Source organism: Emydura macquarii, unplaced genomic scaffold (assembly GCF_026122565.2).
Source record: "Emydura macquarii macquarii isolate MOO-44397 ecotype Brisbane River unplaced genomic scaffold, CSIRO-AGI_Emac_v2 contig_2865, whole genome shotgun sequence".
NCBI lineage: Eukaryota > Metazoa > Chordata > Testudines > Chelidae > Emydura > Emydura macquarii.
Window position 1 is genome coordinate 303,970 of NW_027133002.1, and position 18,469 is coordinate 322,438.

General features: G+C 59.0%; 1 protein-coding gene across 1 annotated transcript in view; it reads right to left on the reverse strand.

Annotated features, from left to right (window-relative positions):
• Positions 1 to 456: 456 nt before the first annotated feature.
• Positions 457 to 18,469, reverse strand: part of PGAP2 (post-GPI attachment to proteins 2) — a 35,138-nt gene continuing 17,125 nt past the window's right edge. Inside the window, exons 5-7 of the mRNA XM_067568273.1 lie at positions 4,783 to 4,891; positions 3,682 to 4,179; positions 457 to 616 (exon numbers count right to left, since the gene is read on the reverse strand). Of these exons, the coding sequence (XP_067424374.1) occupies positions 4,049 to 4,179; positions 4,783 to 4,891 (240 nt within the window). The 3' untranslated portion in view covers positions 457 to 616; positions 3,682 to 4,048. The remainder of the gene's footprint in view (positions 617 to 3,681; positions 4,180 to 4,782; positions 4,892 to 18,469) is intronic.

Consider the following 18,469-nt stretch of genomic DNA (forward strand, 5'->3'; position numbering starts at 1 on the left):
TTTTATTAAGTGGAAACCAGGCAATTCCTGGAAAGTTTCTAGCATCTTAGGACAGTGATGCCTAGCAGTTAGAACCAGAACTCCTGCTCTGCCACGAAGTGACACTGGGCAAACCATCAAAACTCCCTGGACCTCCATTTCCTGACCTGCAAAAGGGGGATCATGCCTGTCACCAAAGTAATCAGGACTTTGATTCTACGGGGCACAGGCCATACGGATTCCTGGTGGAACCCAGCTGAAGTCACTGATGTTACACTAGGGATGAATTTGAGCCGGTAATACTTGCCTCACCCAGAGATTTAAAAGGCTGAATTATTCATGTTTGTAAAGTACTTGGAGACAAGAGATACCTCAGGGGAAAGCTCCTCTCACTTTCCCCTCAGGGAGATGGGATCAGGAACCCAGGGGCAGGACTGGGGGGAAAGGTGGAGCTGATAACATTTAAATAAACTGACAAAAATACTCAGCACTTTATTTCATCCTGCAACGCAATGAATATCTACATCTGTATATATGTACAACTGGTCCAGAGGCACCCGCAGCGCTGGGGTAGAATACAGAGCGTGGGGGCCAACGTACGATCCGCACAGCAAATTCCACGCGTAAGCAGCAGCATCTGATGAGAAAGACGACGGCTTTAAAACACCCAAGAAAATCAGGGTGTGAGATTGCAACTCTTAAAGCTGAAGAACGGGACAGATTTTATCTCAACCCACAAAAGCCTGAGCAGCCCCAGGCAGATTCGCTCCTGGTGCTCGGACAGTCTTGTGCTGGCTGTTCTCAAACACTGCTCCGGGCACAGGGGGCCTCACTTCCCTCTGATGAATGGCCAGGAGCTACTGGGTAGGTTGCCGCTGATCTCCACACAGGGCTCTGACAGGGCGTTTGGCAGCTCGGAGAGCGGGAGGTAGGTGACCCATCAGACCTGCGTTCTGCTGGGGTCGGCCCAGGATTGCCTCTGCCTGGTTTCAGGCCCATCACCCAGGTTCCTTCCCCGTTGTTTGATGCCCTGTGACCCCGCCCCGTGGCCTGTCCTCCGTACTATCCTCCTGCCCAACTCCATGCCAAAGGAAAAGGAGCCAACAAAGGGCATTCCTAGGCAGAGCTTCCTCTCCGCCGTTACTTCTCAGCTGTGTCCCCTCCAAGGATGCAGCTATTGCTGAATGGCCGCGGGAGCTCGGCTCCGGCTTTGACCAAAGGATCTGGGCACGTAAACCCTGCTAGGTCTGGTCAGCCAGAGAAACGCCATGAAGGGTTTGGCGACCCCTTTGCCTAACGCCCGTGGTGCAGGCTCCTGTCATCTTTGCCAGGCTGTCTACCAGGCTCAGCCCTCACCCACCCCACTCCATTCTGCCCCACCCGCTGCCATGCCAATTACTCATCAGCCGCTTCGCCTCTTGCCACTGCCCCTTCTAATCCCAGCACTGGCTTCCTCTCCCCGTCTGCAGCGTGGGCCCCGTTCCTGCCCTGCGAAGGGCTGGCACCGCCAGCCGGCTCTGCCGACGCAGTATCTGAAGCACAGGCTCTGCCTGTTCGGATGCAGAGTCTTTGTTTCACACAGCACCCGGCTGTCGGCACACACGAAGCCAGTCAGCGACTGCTGCCCTGGGGGAATCTATTCGGGCGTGGCTGGAATAAAGGCCAGGCAATGGGCTACAGGCGCTCAGATACTGCGGGGAGGAGCGCCTGAATTGTACACAATTGCTCTAGTCACTGGGCTGGGTCAAAGCCAGGTTGGTGGGGACTGAACATTGCTGGTAGCCAACGGCTCTCGGGCGGGGCTCAGTGCAGATCTCCCAGGGCAGGGAGCCACATCCCCAAATCCAGCCCCACAGGGTGCCCTTCCTCAGGCAGCAGGCGGGAGGGTGTTGGCCGTCACTGCTTGGCTGAGAGGGAGGGTTTAGTCTCGGGGGCTCTCCCTCCAGCCGCACCGAATTCACACACTCCGAAGGAGTCAGAGGCATGCTTGCCCCAGCTTTTGCCACTGCCAGGGAGCCTGGATCCAGTACAGCTGGTGAGGTGGGGCAGCCAGAATCTCCCAGCTCAAGCCTGGCGGGTGTGGGGCAGCATTTCAGCAGCTGCCCTGACTCAAGAGGGAATCTGGGACGGCCCCGCTCCTGAAAGCACTCTGAACGGGATGGTTGAAACCTGCCTGACAGCGTCACTCACCAGCCCCTGAAAAGAGAAACTTTGGGGCAGGCTTGTGAGCTGGGGGGGTCTCTTGTAGGGGCCGCTGCGGTGATGCGCTGTGGTTCTAGCAGCCGACCGTCCAGAATGAGACCTTGTGCGCCTCGAAATCCCGGGCGCCTCGTAAACTACAGCCATGCACTTCCAGCTGCCGCTCTCTGGCCTGATATCCCAGTGCAGCAGGGAGCCTACGGCCCTGTCCATCCCGTGATTACAGCTCCTCTTCCAAGCATCCCGTCAAGCTCCAGTGATCCAGGCCAGGAGGGGACACAGCTGTGCACGAGGAGACCAACATCAGCCCTGGGAGAGTGGTCAAGGAGGCAGGAAGACCAGGCCAAAGAGATACCCGTCTGGCTGGGCTGGCTGTCCCTCCCTACCCCTGGCTTCCCCCTCGGCGGTCATGCCTGATCAGCTGGAGGCGTGGCCCCTCCAAGAGGAGCCCGGCCTGGAACCCCACAACCCAGTGGCACCAGGCTTTGGTGAAGATCAGATCTGGCCCCCGTCTCTGCAGCTCTCACCTCTTGAGCACCGACTCACTCTGGCAGTTCCTAGGAGCGAAGGGTCATGATTTCCAAGAGGAACTCGTGATTTGTGGGTGTTCAACCGGAGTCCTTAAAAGGGTACAGCTGTCAGAAGGCAGGTGCTCTGCACTCTGGGCTTCTGGCCCATTGGAGGTTGGGCTTCCCCAGAATCACTAGTCACCTGTGATGGGGGCATGTCTCCCCCATCCCTGGCCACCCCAGGAACTGCTCAGACTCTCTTCTTCTTTTAGTGTTCACTCCGTATAATTTATTCAAGTCCCCTCCACTGGCACCTGGACAGTGCAGCACATCAGTCGTAAGCCCTACGACTCCACTGCCTTCCGCCCCTGTTCAGCAGGCCCTGGGAGGAAAGAGATTTCTCTTCCTCGGGATCTCCTTCAAGCTGGGCACAGCTGGCCCTGCCTCCACCGCCCGGTTAGACGGCAGCAGGGGTGAGAAAACACCCGGAGGAGGAGCCGGCTGAGCACAGTGCAGAAAAAGGGCCACGCCGTGAATAATGCCCTCCTGGAGGTGTCTGAATGAAGGGGAAGCGGACGTTATGTCCTGGCCTCCGCTGCCAGGTGCTGAGAATGAGTGAGCGCTGAAAGGGGTTTTCCTCCAACGTTCTCGCTCATTCCCTGGAAAGGGGACGCAGGGGAGCGGAGGTGGGGGTCAGGAGCTCCCTAGAGCCCCTCCCTACGGAGGAGAATTCCTGTTCCAATCCCAGGGCCCCAGCAACGAATCGACACCTGCAATCAGCACAAGACCCTTCGGCGGCACCAGGACTGTTACGCGTGGTGGTTCCCGCAGAGGCTGGGGCTGCGGCCAGAGCACGGGGGAGGCAGAGGGTGCAGGAAAGGTGCAGGGCTGAGCCTCTCCTGGGGGACGTAAAGCAGATCCCAACCCTGCGTCCGTTGGCCTCGTAGAACGAGGATTCCTAGTTACCATGGGACTAGCCATCCGAACACCTTACCCAGCCGGTTGCTCCTGTCCTGGAGGAGTCTCAGCTTCAAGGTACTTTCAGTAGATAGGAATGACAGATCCACGGAGAGATGTCGCTGTGTTATTTGTGCGTAACCGGCCCGTTCCCCACTCTCCTGTATTTTTGGAGGCGTTTTTAACAGCTGCCACAACACGACAAGGTCCTGGTCCCTCCAGCACCAGCCCAGGGAGGTCCTGGAGATGCCTCAATGAAGGAAGCTTTTGGTTTCCTCTTGAGGTACATCCGAGCCTTCCCGTCCCACCACTGCTCCTGGGAGCACCAGCGGCAGGACTCCGGAGGCCGACGTCAGCACAGGCAACGGGCGTGTCTGGCGCTGGGCATCCGGCACGAGGCCGCCCTAGAAACGTTTGTCTTCTGCCTGGGAGCTGACCACCAGCTCTTTGTTGCCGAAGTCCCACCAAGCGGTCATGTGGAAAGCCATGTTGGAAAGGACGACCAGGTACTCCAGGAAAGCGAAGATGGTGTAGGCTGAGAGAGGAAGGGAGGAAACACATCAGGTTCAAGGAAGCGGGAGCGCAGGAGCCAGGAGCATGGCCTGGTCCAAGAGCACCGGGCCAAGGGGAGCTCAGGTGGCTCTGACAAGGGGCCCCAGCGGGAAGCCCACCCCAGGGCTGCAAGGAAACGGGGCAGATGAAAGGGACGAACTATGAATGCGAGCGAGAGCAAATCTCTCTCCACGCTTTAACCAAGCCTACTGCACCCACGGGAATGAAAACTGGAAGCAAGACACTCTCGTTCCTGGAGGAGCCGTTCAACCCCAGCCCAGCTGGGTGGGAGCGGAAGCTGTTACTTTCCCATGGCCATGGTGTAACTCTGTCCATGAGCTAACAGGCATGTGTCTCCACCACCACACCCACTATAAAACTCAGCAATGCTGGCAGCCTCCCCAGAAAGCCAGGCCCCAGTGGTAGCTGGAGACTGATCATCTCCAGGAGGGGCCAGCAGGCTGGGGCAGACGCAGGCTAGCAGGGACGCTGGGCCCGGCCACGCCTGCTCTTTACTCAGGGGTTCAGCGTAAGCGTTACGACGTTCCCACCCAGGGCCCAGCCGTCCCGTCCTCGGGGGTGTTACCTCCAGCCTCGCAGTACCAGTTGTGGTGGAAGTAGACGCACACGGCCAAGGAGAACGTGACGAGATTGAAGAGGAACAGCAGCAGCTTCCACTTGAAGGACTTGCGCTCCTGAAAGAGAAGGACAGGAGGAGGTCAGGAGCAGGGCTGGGGAGCAACTTCTCCGCTGCGCTCACCCTCCTTTCCCACATCATCCCCGGAGCCTCTGCTCCCACGTGCAGAGACCTCGGAGCAGCGGTTCTCGACCTATTTACGCCGGTTACGTGGGCTGCATCCACACACATACAGACCACCCAGATGGCCCTGCAGATGTCACATGGGCCGCAGCTGTGGGCTGGTTGGGCCGCAAGTGGCCCCGGGGTTGAGAACCACTGCCTCTGAGCCATCCGCACCCTTCTGAGAGCCCCGAGCCTGGACCTCCCAGCCCCGAGCCTGCAGAGGAAATGGGTCACCCCGCAACTCCCTCGTCGCCTCTCGGCAGAGCCCAGGAATGACAGCGCAGCTGGCACCCATTAGAACAGCACCCCCAACTGGTGACACCTGAGCTACCCCCATATATGGCACGGAGAGCTACACGTGCAAACAAGCAGAGCCATTCCCCTCTGCTCTGTGTCCCCACTAATCCTCCCCAGGCCCCCCGCCATCTTCTCCCGCTGCGCGCCGTGAGACTGTTGTAACCGCTGCCGTCCTTCTGGGCTCCGAAGCCATGGACCAGTGATGGGGCTGCCTTAAAATGCACAATAAATCCGATTTGAAAAGGGTAAAAACCGATTGTCCTTTGCTGCCGCGCCAGGAGCTGGAGCTCAGGCTCTGGTCCACCTGCGATAGCGGAGGCAGAAAGTGGGGCGCTCCAGCGGTGAGCTGGGAACTCCTCGGCTCTGACAATGGCGCATCGGGCAGCCTTGGGGAAGTCACTTACCCTTTCTGCGAAATGGGGAGAACGTGAATTGACTCCCTGGCTGGGTGCGTGTCTAGGTGCAGGAAGCAATCAGGGCGGCTCAGCCACGTGCCACAGGCCCTACGCTACCCGCAGCTAAAACAGGTTCTCCGTTAGCTCGAGGGCTTGGGGTTTGTGCTTTTGGAGCAAGAGTTCGAGCTGCATTTCCGTTGTCGCTGCGCAGCCGGGTGACCACAGTGCCAGGGGCCCGGGGGTGTGACGCTGCTCAGCCCCTGCTCCCCTGAACTGGATGACACCCCGGGTGCCGGCCGGATCCTATCCCTCCGCGGGCAGCAGGGCTCCTTCCGAGTTCGGAGCGCAGAGGCACGGCTGGGTTCACCAGAACAAAGCCGGCGGCTGCTGCTGCTGCTGCTGCCCCGGAGCCGTGGCCCCTTGCACGGTGGAGGAGAGGGGGAGGAAACCACATGAAGGAGCGGAGCTGAGGCGGGTGCAGCACACAAGGCATTTCACAAGCAGCACCGAGTGAGGGGTGGGGGCTGGGCTCCAACCCATCCCTGAGCATGGCCGGCAAAGAAGGAAGGGCCCTGGAGAAGGGCCCCGTGGCCATGGCTGCTGCGTCTGGGGGGTCTATGTCTCCCTGACACGCATGCAGAATTTCTGGGCGGTCTTTGCAGCCTGCCTGCTCCAAGACCCCCAGTCCCTCTGCTAGCCTGCAGATCCAAATAACTGGCCACTTTCCCCAGACTGCCAGGCCTGGCCATGGGAAGCGCAGGAGAGGCCAAGCTGGGGCAGCCCCACGCCCCACTCCTGGCTCCGCCAGTGGCAGCCCCAGACGCCTCTGGGAGCCGGGGACCTGCCTGGCCACAGGGAATCTCCCAACCCTGGGGAGGTGGAGGAGAGCGTAAGCCCAGATGCAGCCAGGCCAGTCAGGAGGAGAGGACGCTGCCTTTCCTTGGGCAGTGAGAATTGCTGCCCCTTTCCCCCCCATGTTTCCTGTCTTCCTCCCCACACAGCTTCCCGCGCCCCGAGATCCAGCAGCCTCTCACGCTGCCCAGAGCCCACCGTGGGCCGCAGACCCGAGACGCTGGGCAAAGCAGACAGGAGTCATCACGTCGGCTTGCCGGTGTTCGCCACGGCGCGGCTTTGCCGGCTCAGGCTCGCTGATATCAGGGAGAAGGTAAGCCAGCAGCAAGGCCCCGCGTGGGGCGCGGGACGGAGTCAGATTAGGGGCGGCTCGCACCCTCAGAGCCTGCCTCTGGAAAGCCATCCGGGTGAGCGGCCAGGGCGCGAGGCGCTGCGGCTGCAAGGACGCTGGCTTGACCAGGAGCTGCGTCAGGGCAGCAGGAAGGGGACCCAGGCGAGAACCACAGGGCATCTTCTTCCCGCTTCTCAGCTGTGGGAGGGGATTTTCCTTCTCGCTGATGTTTCCAGCCCTGCAGAAACTCCACCTCGCAGGCCCTGCCGCGAGCAAGGAACATTCAAATCACAGCATCAGAATTTCCACTGCCCCACCGAAAGCATGACGGTGGAGGTGCAGCCAGCCAATCTTGGCGCACAAGCAGGTGACGCCGGGGAGGAAAACCCACAGAGGAAGGACGGGCTTGTGGGTAATGCAGCGGGTGGGACCCAGGAGACCTGCGTTCAAACCCCCGCTCTGCCACAAAGTTCCTCTGTGACCTTTGGCAAGTGAATAGGCCAGCTGCCCGAAGAGGGGCATGATCAGCTCTGCCCCCTACTGTAAGTGCTGTAGGGCAGAGACTGTCCGTCCAGCACCCAGAGTCCCCATCGCTCTGGGTGAGGCTGTGATGTAAGTAATGCCTTCACCAAGCCCCCATGCACTGGCCTGGTTTCACTAGACAAAACAGTCACATGGCAGATACGGGGCCAGAGCCATTCCTGGTGTAACATAAGCACCGCTATCACAGGGCTGACCTGGGTTCACTACTTCTTTGGCCCTCCCATGAGTCCTTCCAAGAAAAGGGAGAAATTCAGTCACTTAGCTAGGGCCGGGGGCAGAAATCCAGGTCGCCCAGCTCTGGCTGGCCCCCAGCCCTCACCCGTAGGTCACTACTTCCCCATCTCACACTCCACATCTGCTAGTCCCCCTCCCCATGCCCCCAGCCTGCGACTCAGGGGTGGAAGATGCTCTGAAATGGGATTTCGGCTGCTCCCCAGCGTTGGGAATGACCGCGTTTCCTCCCCTCCCCCAGTGCCCGTCGGCGCCGTGAGGAATCCCAGAGACGACCCCCCCCCCCCCCCAAATCCAGGCCTCCTGCACAATGACCCCTCCCGAAACCTGCAGCGCTCCCCGACGACAAAGAACCCGGGGGTGGGGCCGGATCGCCTGCGTTCCAGGGCCCCATGTGCAATAACAATGAGCAATGCAGGCAGGCAGCAACCTCTTATGTAAACTTTCACACAGGAAAAAAGTGGGTCACCAACCACCTTGTTTTCATACAGGTCCCTCTGGCAGCGGAAATGTTACTTTTCTGTAGGCTGGCTGCCAGAACAAACAACCAACAGCCCATCTGTGCGCTCGTTAACTCGCAGCAGCGCCCGGCTCCTGGATCCCAAACCCTGCAGCGTCTCGGTGCAACGTCCCCACCAGCACAACCGGCGCTTGCTGCTCTTTAGAAGATCTAAGGTGCCTCAACAGCCTGGCCGGCGATTTCTGCTCTCCAGCGCAGGACAAAGCGAAGAGCTCAAGGCCAGAACCTTAGATCTCAAAGGCCGCTTGCTCTGTACCAAGGATCAGGGATGCTTTAACTCTTGATCTCCCAACAGCCAGGGAAGGAAGCACCAGCTGAGCCTTTTCTCGAGCAGTTTTCATCACTGGGGCTACAGCCAGGTGACTTCACGAGTTCTGCAGCTAGGCAGGGTCCAGTGTCTTCAGCAGGTGGATGAGGGGCCACCAAAACATGCTCAGGTGAAGGAGAAAATGGTGACAATGACCCCAAGGTCTCTCCAGGCAACAAGCCCACACCCCAGCGGAACGGGAGGACAGAACTGTGCTGGCTGGAGGTGTTACTTTTCCAGGGGAGAGAGAAAACCCAAATCCTGAGCACCTGCGGGCATTAAAGTTCCCAGCGCGTCCTCCGTAGGAATTGGCAGGTTAATGACAATGCCCTGCTCACACTCCAGCTCCAGCAATTCCATTCTGCCTCCCTCCCTTTCCTCTGTAGTTTCACTTCACCAGTTAGCCTAGAGCTCTCATCCGATAACCGGCTGTGTAGCATTGGCACGTTCCACCCCAGAGGCAGCTGCATTCCAGTGGGGCGGGCCAATCCCTGCGTATACACTCTGGGAAGCCTTCAAGGATCTGTCTGGAGAAACAGGTGCATTCACACCGACAGGAGGCACAGGCTTTCCCATCAGTGTCCCGCCCCCGGCAGAGATCTGAGCGCTCGGCCCTGCTGTGGGGAGCCCTTTTAATATTTTCACCCGAGTCGCCGGGGGCTGTAATGTCACATTCTCTGCATCCCACGTGTGGAGCTGCCGCTCCGGAGAGACACCCAGCATTGACAGCCAGCACCAGGCACCGTGCTCCTGAGCCGTCTGGGCTGCTCCAGACATGCCCTGGCATTAGCCAACAACTTGGGATCCTCGGGCAGGCTGGGCCCAGCTCCGAGACTCCCCACGCTTCCGGGGTCCAAACCCAGAGCGACCTCCTAGGAGCGTCTCCCACCGCTGGGGCAGCGAGAGCTCAGGAAGCAGCGGTCTGTGCCATGCTGGATGGTCTCCCCCCTGGGCAGTACATTCCTGCATGGGGGGAGCGCGGAATCGGACTCAGCTGTCTGGGACAGGACCACTGGCGTGCAGCTGGCTGCAGTGAAGCAATTGGGGAAGGAGGCTGGATGGTGCTTTGGTTAAGATGCAGGACAGGAACCACAAAATCTAGGTTCAATTCCTGGCTCTGCTCCAGTCTCCCGGGAGACTCTGGCCAAGTCCCTAAGGGTTTGTCAACAGAGCATCTTAAACCCAGCTCTGTGGGACGTGGACTTGTGTTCCAGGCCTGGGCTTGAGCGTCCACACTGCATCGTAAACCGGAGTCTCACAGCCACACTAACGTGCCTGCACTGCACCACGCAGACCCTCTGAGTCGGGGCTACAGCTTGGCCTACAAAATGGCAAGGCGTGGCCAAGTCAGGGCAGGATCTGGGTTCAGATTCACCCCTGAGCAGGGCCCTAGAACGGGTGTCCTGAGTGCTGGCGGGCCTGGGTCCGACTGAAGCGTGGGTGGATGAAAGGGGAGCTCGGGCTGAGGGTCAAAGCTGAGTCATAGCCAGGCTGAGCACGCAGCATAGGCCTACTCAGTCTGGCTGGGCCTCGGCTCCCCGGCCGTACATTGGAGGTCAAAGCTGCCGCCAGCCTCCCGGGAGGTTGTGAGGATACATCGGCTAATGCTTGTGAGGTACACAGACAATGCAGGGACGGCGCGATACATTCCTGGAGGAGTTGGGCTCTGTTTCCTCTTTGTCTGACCTCCTGCCCCCGCTACCGCGCAGCGTAAGATGAAGAAAGGGTGGCGATCCTGCCCCGTGCCTGCGTCGTGAAATAACCGCCAGGCCCGAGCCGCTGGTCTGCTCTAGTTTGAGATGAGGGCTTTGATGTCCAGTCGCGCTCTCCCCACTGGCTGAGCGGAGGCCAGGCCAAAGGAGACAGCACGCTGAGAGGACGTCAGCTCGGGGGAACCGCGCCTCCCTTCTGCTTCCTCCACGGACCAGGAGCGGAGCGGACAGAGCCCTAGCCGAGAGCACGTCTAGAAGAGCGAGGGCCATGTTGCGAAGAGCAGAGTGGCTGGCGGGGGTCAGGGCTGCCGGGTGGATAAGCAGCCACTTCCAGGGAGGTGCACAGAGGCTGATCTCCCCAGCAGTCCGGGACCAGGAACGCGATCAGCAGCAGACCCCTTGCCCCGGCCTGGGTGGCATCGGCTGCACGCTCCCCTCCCTTCCCGGAGACAGACGCTCTCCCTGGAGATCACGCAGCACCGAGTCTCCTGAAGGGCCAGCTTGGCGCGCTGGCTGCTCAGGGCACTGCAGGAAGTTGAAATTGCTCCGTCAGTCATTTCGGCTTCCTGCTTCCCTCCCGGCGAGACCGCGGGGAGAGACGCTAGGCCCTTGCCCACCCCGAGCCCCCTCCCTGTCTGGAGCAGCTGCCCTCGTGCTGCACCTAACACGTGGCCGGCCCAAGAAACCACAGCCAAGTATATTTAGTCCAGCCGTTTGCTCGCCTCACGCTGAAGCATATTTCCCATGTGCTCGGGAGTTAGTCAGCAGGAAGAGAGCCGCGTTTCCTCCCCTCACACCCCCAAGAGAACCACCTGCCCCTCGGCAACCCAGCCACAGCAACAGTCCAGCCAGCCACCCCTCCCGGCCGGCCAGGACAAAGGAAAGCCCAGGTCACTCTGGCCTCACCCTGCCAGCGTCCTGGAGGCATCTGCTCTATCTCAGGCCCCATCACACAGGGGCTGTAGCCACTGCAAACCTCTGGGCCTTTAAACCCCCCGAGAAGCGCACCGGAGTCTGGATTGCTCCTGTTTCGCTTCTCAGCCACCCAACAGCTCTGCAGCTCCCTCCCTGCAGGCTGGGCTCCAACAGCGTCTGGACTTGAGGAACGCAACAGCCAAGACACGACTCCCGGGACCTTGGGCTAATCAATCACTTGTTCTCGCTGGGCAGCCCTTAACTCCTGGATAAAATGGGGGAAGGGCTCGGCTGCTGCTCACGTTCCTCCTCCCGCGCTGCCGGAGGGACCCAAGAGGCCTTGGTTTGAAAGCTCCCCAGCCACGCTCTGGCTCCAGCTCAGCTCATGTCTGCACTTTCTCTGCACCGAGGAGCCATTTCTGAACCTCCTTCCGGTTCCCATGTGGTGAACGTGAGGACAAACACAGCTCCTGCGCTGAGCATTTATCGGGGATATTTATAGCTGGCTCATCTCGGTGACCAGCGGCCGTGCTGTGAGCTCCACTTCCTGTGTGCTGGGGAAGGTGCAAGGGGGGAGTGTCAGCAAACCCGGGAGTTTGGGGGACCCCCTCCAGGGTTCTGCTCCAGTTCACACTGGTGTGAACGGCGAGATCTTCCGTTTGCTAAATCCGATGGGATACGCGCTCTACGAACGCCCGGGAGGGCTGATTCTGTACAGCACAGGCCTTTCTGCTGAGCTGAGGGCCCCCTTAGAAATGCATTTGAAAGACTATACATAGTTCATCTCATGCACATTAGATGCAGCGCATCTTTCAGGAAGGCCCTTGCAGATTCAGACAGAGCTTTTAGGAACTGAAATGCAGCCGCCCTCTGGGGTTGCGCCTGTGAGCTATTTAACAGCTGTGCCGCAGCACCGCAGAAGAGTAAGTGACTGGGGAAAAGCAGGAGGAAGTGTAGCTAGCCAGCTGTCCCTGCAGTTCGGCCAGGACCCCGGGTTAACACATACCAACTCTTGTGTTCTGGTTTTATGTCTCTCTGATACAAAGCCCCCCCCATCACACTGATGCCCTAGATGCTCTTTGGAGGCCTCCTGGTCAGAGACCAGGTGGAAGAGCTGCAGCCCAGAGAACGCTGAACAGCACGGTCGCTTTCCAACGTCCACTTGCACCGGAACAGGTCTTGGCGCACGGTTCCACTAACGGAGCAGAAAGCAGATGATAAGCAGCCAGAAGCGGCTGGGAGATTTCACGACAGGAAGTGCAGAGAGTTGCGACGCCAGCTACCGGGGAAGAGGGAAAATGGGTCTGCACATGCAGAGACAAACTTGAAATGCAACGAGCAGGTTTTACGGTATTGCTGGTTCACCCCTTAAGGGAAAGCCAGCCAAGGCAGGAGGACTGCAGAGGACGCGTGGCTAGCCAATAGCATCGCAAACTTGGGGAAATGGAGACGTTCAAACAGATCTCCAGCCTGTGGACAGAGGGGAACCCTAGCACCATTGTGCCCAAACGTTGGGGCTGGATCAATCCTGTCTCCAGACTCAGGATGGATCCACGACGAGTCACTCCCCTGAACCCTCTGCCCTGCTCTCTCCTTTATTCAGCCCATTCTGTCTCCCTGGTTCTCTCCTCTGCGCTGCCCCGTTCCCGGCCTGCCCCCTTGTCCTGCGCGCCGTGCAGCTTTCCTTGCCCTGCTAGTTCGCTCATTGTTTGCTGCCTTGTCACTGGAAACTGAACGCTGGTGGTTGGAGTTTCTACTTCCCCATTGCAAACAAGCTCCCCAACGCCTTCCTGCCCTTGCTGAAAGACAGTTGCAACACAAGCAGTGATGAGCGCAATGCTTTTGCAAGACTTCAGATTCCTGTTGGGGACACACACGCATACACACGAGCACCCACACATGGTGCAAACGCCTGCACAACCAGGGGTGTTGTGTACACCCCCCTCCCCGTGTGCAAACGCCTGCACAACCAGGGGTGTTGTGCACACCCCCCTCCCCGTGTGCAAACGCCTGCACAACCAGGGGTGTTGTGCACACCCCCCTCCCCGTGTGCAAACGCCTGCACAACCAGGGGTGTTGTGTACCTCCCCTCCCCGTGTGCAAACCTGCACAACCCTCCCCGTGTGCAAACGCCTGCACAACCAGGGGTGTTGTGTACACCCCCCTCCCCGTGTGCAAACCCCGGCACCACCAGGGGTGTTGTGCACACCCCCCTCCCCGTGTGCAAACCCTGGCACCACCAGGGGTGTGATACTCCCTCTCCCCACCACCACACAGTGCAAACCCCGGCACAACCAGGGCTGTGGTACCCCTTAGACCAGGGCTGAAACTGGCCCCCAGAACAGGGGATCTGGAGGAGGTCCAAACGGCCATTCCCATCTCTGCACCGCCCTTTCAGGCCTCCCATACCGGCCCCCCCGGTCCGTGCGCGACACAAAGGAAATGCCTTTGTTCGGTGCCAAATCTCTCTCTGTCCCTTCCAGCGACATTGAGGAGAGTCTCCGCTCCAGGTCCCAGCCCTAGACAACGCTACTGACGCTCGGCAAAGGGGCCAGGGGCCGCCACGGGAACGTGACCCCAGACACGCTGGGCTTGCTGCGGCCTTTGCTGCCTTCGGTATTTCCCTGCTCAAGTGTCTACTAAAAACGTGGGGAAAGAGCCTGAAGGGCTTTTGTTCTGATCAGCAACGCCACGGCCTCCCCTGCGCTGGGGGGCCGGTCTGTGACCGGTGCGTCATCGGCTGCTGAGATCCCACTCGGGGCTCTTTCCTCTAGCGAAGAAAAGCACCCCGGGAACCAGCGGCTGGAAGGTCAAGTCAAGTGAATTCACGTTAAACATAAGGCACCGACTTTTAACGGGGAGGGGAACAAAGTCCCCGGGGAAGTGGCCACGTCTCCAAGAAGGTTCAGGAGCCAAACCCAAGGTACTGGGCGCAGCGCCAGGGAAACGGGGGATTCACTGGCCTGTGGCGGGCAGGGGGTCGGACCGTAGCCAGCTGCTTCCCGAGTGAACGGGGCACAGGAACTGGCTAATGACTAGAGTGCTTCAGGGCCCGTGCTTGGGAGGAGGGTTTCTAAGTGCTACAGGGTGGGGCTGGGTTGGAATTCTTCCTTCTAGTCCCAAACGGGCCAGACTCTGCATCCTCCTCCTCCAACCTCTGCTACCAGCCGGTCCTGCCTCTCTCTCCTGGAGCTGCGGCTCCTCCAGCAGGCCCTCCTGATGCCCCGGCCTGCTGGGTTCCAACCTGCTCCTCTGACCGAGATCACTGGGGGAGGCCAGAAGCCAGCCGGGAATCTCTGCAGCCCCTCGGGGCGGGGGGAAAGCCAAGAAGGGAGCCGGCTCGTGGCCCACAGCTTGCAGAGAGAGGGCAGCGCTGACAGGATGTGGGGCCATGGCCCTGGCACGAGATCGTCTGGGTTTTTCCCCCAGAACAACCCTCAGATTCTCCCACGATATGAATTTCCTACCAGGTCAGCAGCTGCCGCCCCAACTTCTCTCTAATCAGTGCTGAGCCTGGCAGTTCCAGCCCCTCCGTGACCGAATGCTCGCCCGGCTCAGCTGGGAAGGGAGGAGGATGTGGCAACGCCAGGGATGGGCTGGACAGTTTAGCTGAGCCCTCCTGCCCCCTGAAAAACATCCTGCCTGTTGCAAGAGATGGGCCCAAGCGCCAGGTGCCAAGCCTTTGCCTGGTGCCGGCTCGGCATCGCCAGCTGAAATTGGCAGAAAGGTCCCAGCACGTTTGCTGCGCTCTGAACCGAAAACCCTGCTCCTGGGGGCTGGCCAAAGGATGTGCCTGATGGCTGCCTCTGCCAGCGCGGCCCACGGGGCAGACCCCTGGCCCAGGACATCAGTACATGTGAGAGCAGGAGTTTGATCCAGCTCTGGCTGGGGAGATCTGCAGGTCCTGGAGGTTATTTGGGATCCTGTTAGCTGAGCCTGCAGGCTAGGGGGGCGGGGGCTGTCCCATCAAAAATCAAGCTCATCTCAGGAAAACACACCAGCCAATAGGCCAGAAACCCCGTAAGAGTCACATTGTTCATGCCAGACGGGGCCTTCCGAGACCGTGGCTGGGTTCACCAGTGTTGCAGCGCCCCCTTCTGGGCTTGGGTGGTTCTGCAGCGCCTGTCTTCAGTTTCCCTCCTCCCCGGAGCTCCTCAAAACATGATCAAGGCCTGGTTCGTCTAACAGCATCTCAGGGGCTAGTTTGTTACCGTATTATAACTTAAAAAGAGTCTCTCTCTTCCCAGCCTCTCTCTTTTGTGAGATCTGGCTTCAGGAGTCCCCGGCTCTCGGGGCTGTTCCCAACCCCCTGCCTTTTAGAGCCGTGGGCTGAGTCCAGCTTGCCTTAACGGGCCAGCCAGCCTGTGACCGAGACCATCTCAAGGCCGGGGCAATCTGGGGCACCAGATTCCAGCTGCTCCGACAGCTGGGCACTCCAGTGCTGGCTAAAACCTCGACCCGTTTATTTCAGCTCTATTTAATCTGCGAGAAACACACGTGACGCACAAGCTGCCGGTTAGTAAGCTTCTCTCTCTCTCTCTCCCCGTGTCACTGCGCCACCTCCTGACACCCAGCGCTAACAGCAGCCACCTGACAGGGGGTGAGGATCACCAGAAAACAGAATGGAAGAGAAGCAAGAGCGTGTCCGGTGGCTGGTGCAGGAGACCGGGTATTAGGGAATCTGGATTTGAACTCTGGCTCTGTGGGATCTTGGGCAGGTTGCTTACCCTCCCTGAGACTTAGCTTCCCCATCTGCTGAGCAGGGCTGATGAGACCGTTCGACCTCTGAAGGCAGCTCTGAGCTTAACCATCACTAGCATCTGCAGGTGGGAGGGGGTGGAGAAGGGCAAGGGAGACCTCTAAACAAACTGAGCAGACAGCCAGGGCAACTTCCCCTATGCATCCTATGCAACCCCGAGGTGCGACGCCAGCTTCCCCCACTCTGCAGAACAGCTTCCCGGAGAGGAAGAGGAAGCAGCGTCTGTGAGAGCGAGTCCCTGCCCGCTGGCCGGCAGCGTGCTCGGCCAAAGCAGCCCAGCATGGCGCCACATGAAACCCGGAACAGGAACACGTCAAGTCAACACGCTCCCCACTAGGGTGATCGGATGTCCCGATTTTATGGGGACAGTCCTGATATTCGGGGCTTGGTCTTATACAGGCCTCACCCTGTCCCGATTTTTCACCCTTGCTATCTGGTCACCCTACACTCCACAGCCAACCCAGAAGACAATGCCTCTCTGTGTAATTCAAATCCCCAAGGTTTGATTTAGCACCTGCAGGAGCTACCAGCCCTACCAGCAGACCTAGAGTCCTGCAGAATTTCAGCACGGATCTCTAGATCTCTCTAACTGGAGGAATTGAAGCCAAAGGCTTCAGATCTTTGCAACAGGCCCCACGCGCAGCCTGCCTGTCAGATACTACAGCGATGGGCACTACAGGAAAAAGACATTCTCCAACCACAAGCACAAGCGGGGTCCGAATGCAGACCGGGAGCGTTTCTTTGTAAGGCTCCGTTTGCAGAAAGATGTGTGCAGCTCCAGCCCGGCTATCGCTCTGGGTATCACCGGCGTGTCGGATCACCGGGGTTGCACGGCGTATCACATGCACATGCGCACACGGAGAATAAGCAATGGGTTCTGAAGTTCAAGCATTGCCAACAGCAGGCCCTTTCTGTAGCCCTAGCATGTTCCCAAAGGAAACCATTGCCAGAGGTAGTGCCTTACAGAGCTGGGATCTCAGGAACAAGAGACACGATTCTTAACCTCTTCAGCCCTGAGTTCTCCCGCCCAGGAGGGAATGAGAGGTATAAAAGAGAGGTAGATGAGGGGTAAGGGAGAAGGCTCAGGAGTGGAGTAAGGAATGCCAGGGGACAGCCAGCTGGCAGACAAAGCCATCATCCCATTGCCACACACACACACGGGGAGAGCAGCACAAGCCGCCTCCAACCGAGTTTCCTAATCTTCTCGGCAGGACCAAATGAACCGGCGGAGCGGTGACTTGGCAGATTCAGTTTGCACAACCCAGGCGCGTGCAGCCCCCTGCCGGCAGGGTTAACACCGGGCGGCTCTGTCTGGACCAGGATAGTGCCTGGATGAGATGTTACCTGGGGACGCTGCTGCTGGGCTAAAAATCACAAATTACCAGCAAGAAAAGCGACGTTCAGTGGTAGCGCAGGCTGCGGCACGATGCACCCTGAGCCCTGTGCGTTGCTTTCCACCACCCTATTGCTACTAAGCCGTCAGGAACACACTCCAACACTTCAGAAGACTTTTGCTGCCGTCTCGAACAGAAAAAAGCAACGTTCCCCAGCTTCATCAACCGCACACTCGCACACAAACCCTGGACAGATCTGAATTCCTGGTCTTCTCCTTTCCAGCGTAGGGAATTTCCCTCAAGGCTACAAGGACGTGTCTCTCTCTGTCTCAGCTTTTTTTTGCCCCAGAAGCGAGCAGCTGGCGCTCGTGCCGGGGCTGACCTGTCATCACGTTACAATCTGGCGTCTTTACCTCGGTGCACGTGTTTGCTGTTACGGTTAGAAGTTAGAACGGGCTCTAGCCGCTGACTAATGGGTATTCTAGGAGCAACAATGGGGCCAAAGTGCGGGAGCGGTTTTGGTTTCTTTCTTTGATTTCTGCAAAAGGGGGACAAAGAAAAATGAGACAATCCCAGTGGGGGTGGGAGGTGGGAAATCACCAGAAGGGCTGATTTTTTAACTCTCACTCCTTCTCTTCTTTCTCCTGCTAAGGTTGGGCTCCAGAAGCCAGTTGAACTGAATGCAGCTGTCGCAGAAGGCAAAGTGACAGGTCTTTTCCCTCTCATTGCAACTAGCCTCTGCTGACTTCTCTGGGAAGCCAATGCAAGACTGTTCTCTGCAGGAGAGTCGCCAGGCTTTTAACGAACGAGCCCAGTGACTGGGCGTCCCCCCCTGCCTTTGGGAGACAATCCCACAGCTCAACGGGTCACCTTCTCCATCCCTTCACCCCACACAACACGGCCAGCCTTTCATCCGCAGCAGCCGCTGCCTTTCCCCGGGAATGCCATGCAGGGAGCGGACTGCAGGATCGCGCCCACTTTGGAGCAACCACTTCCCCCTTCTGGACGTGCTGGCATCCAAGACAGACAGAAGGCTCTTAACCCAGCGCCTTTCTGCGGCTAGGACGTAGCTTTGCCCAGGCCGACGTGGATCTGGGGGTTGGTGAGCTGGAGACACCTGAAGCATTGGCCTGGATCGCCTTCCCCACCCAGGAGACAAGGGTCCCACAGGGCTCCCCAACCATCGAATCCCAGGGCTGGCAAGGACTCAAGCGCTCATCTAGTCCAGTGGCTCTCGACCTTTCGGGACTCAGGACCCATTTGTAGAACTTGATG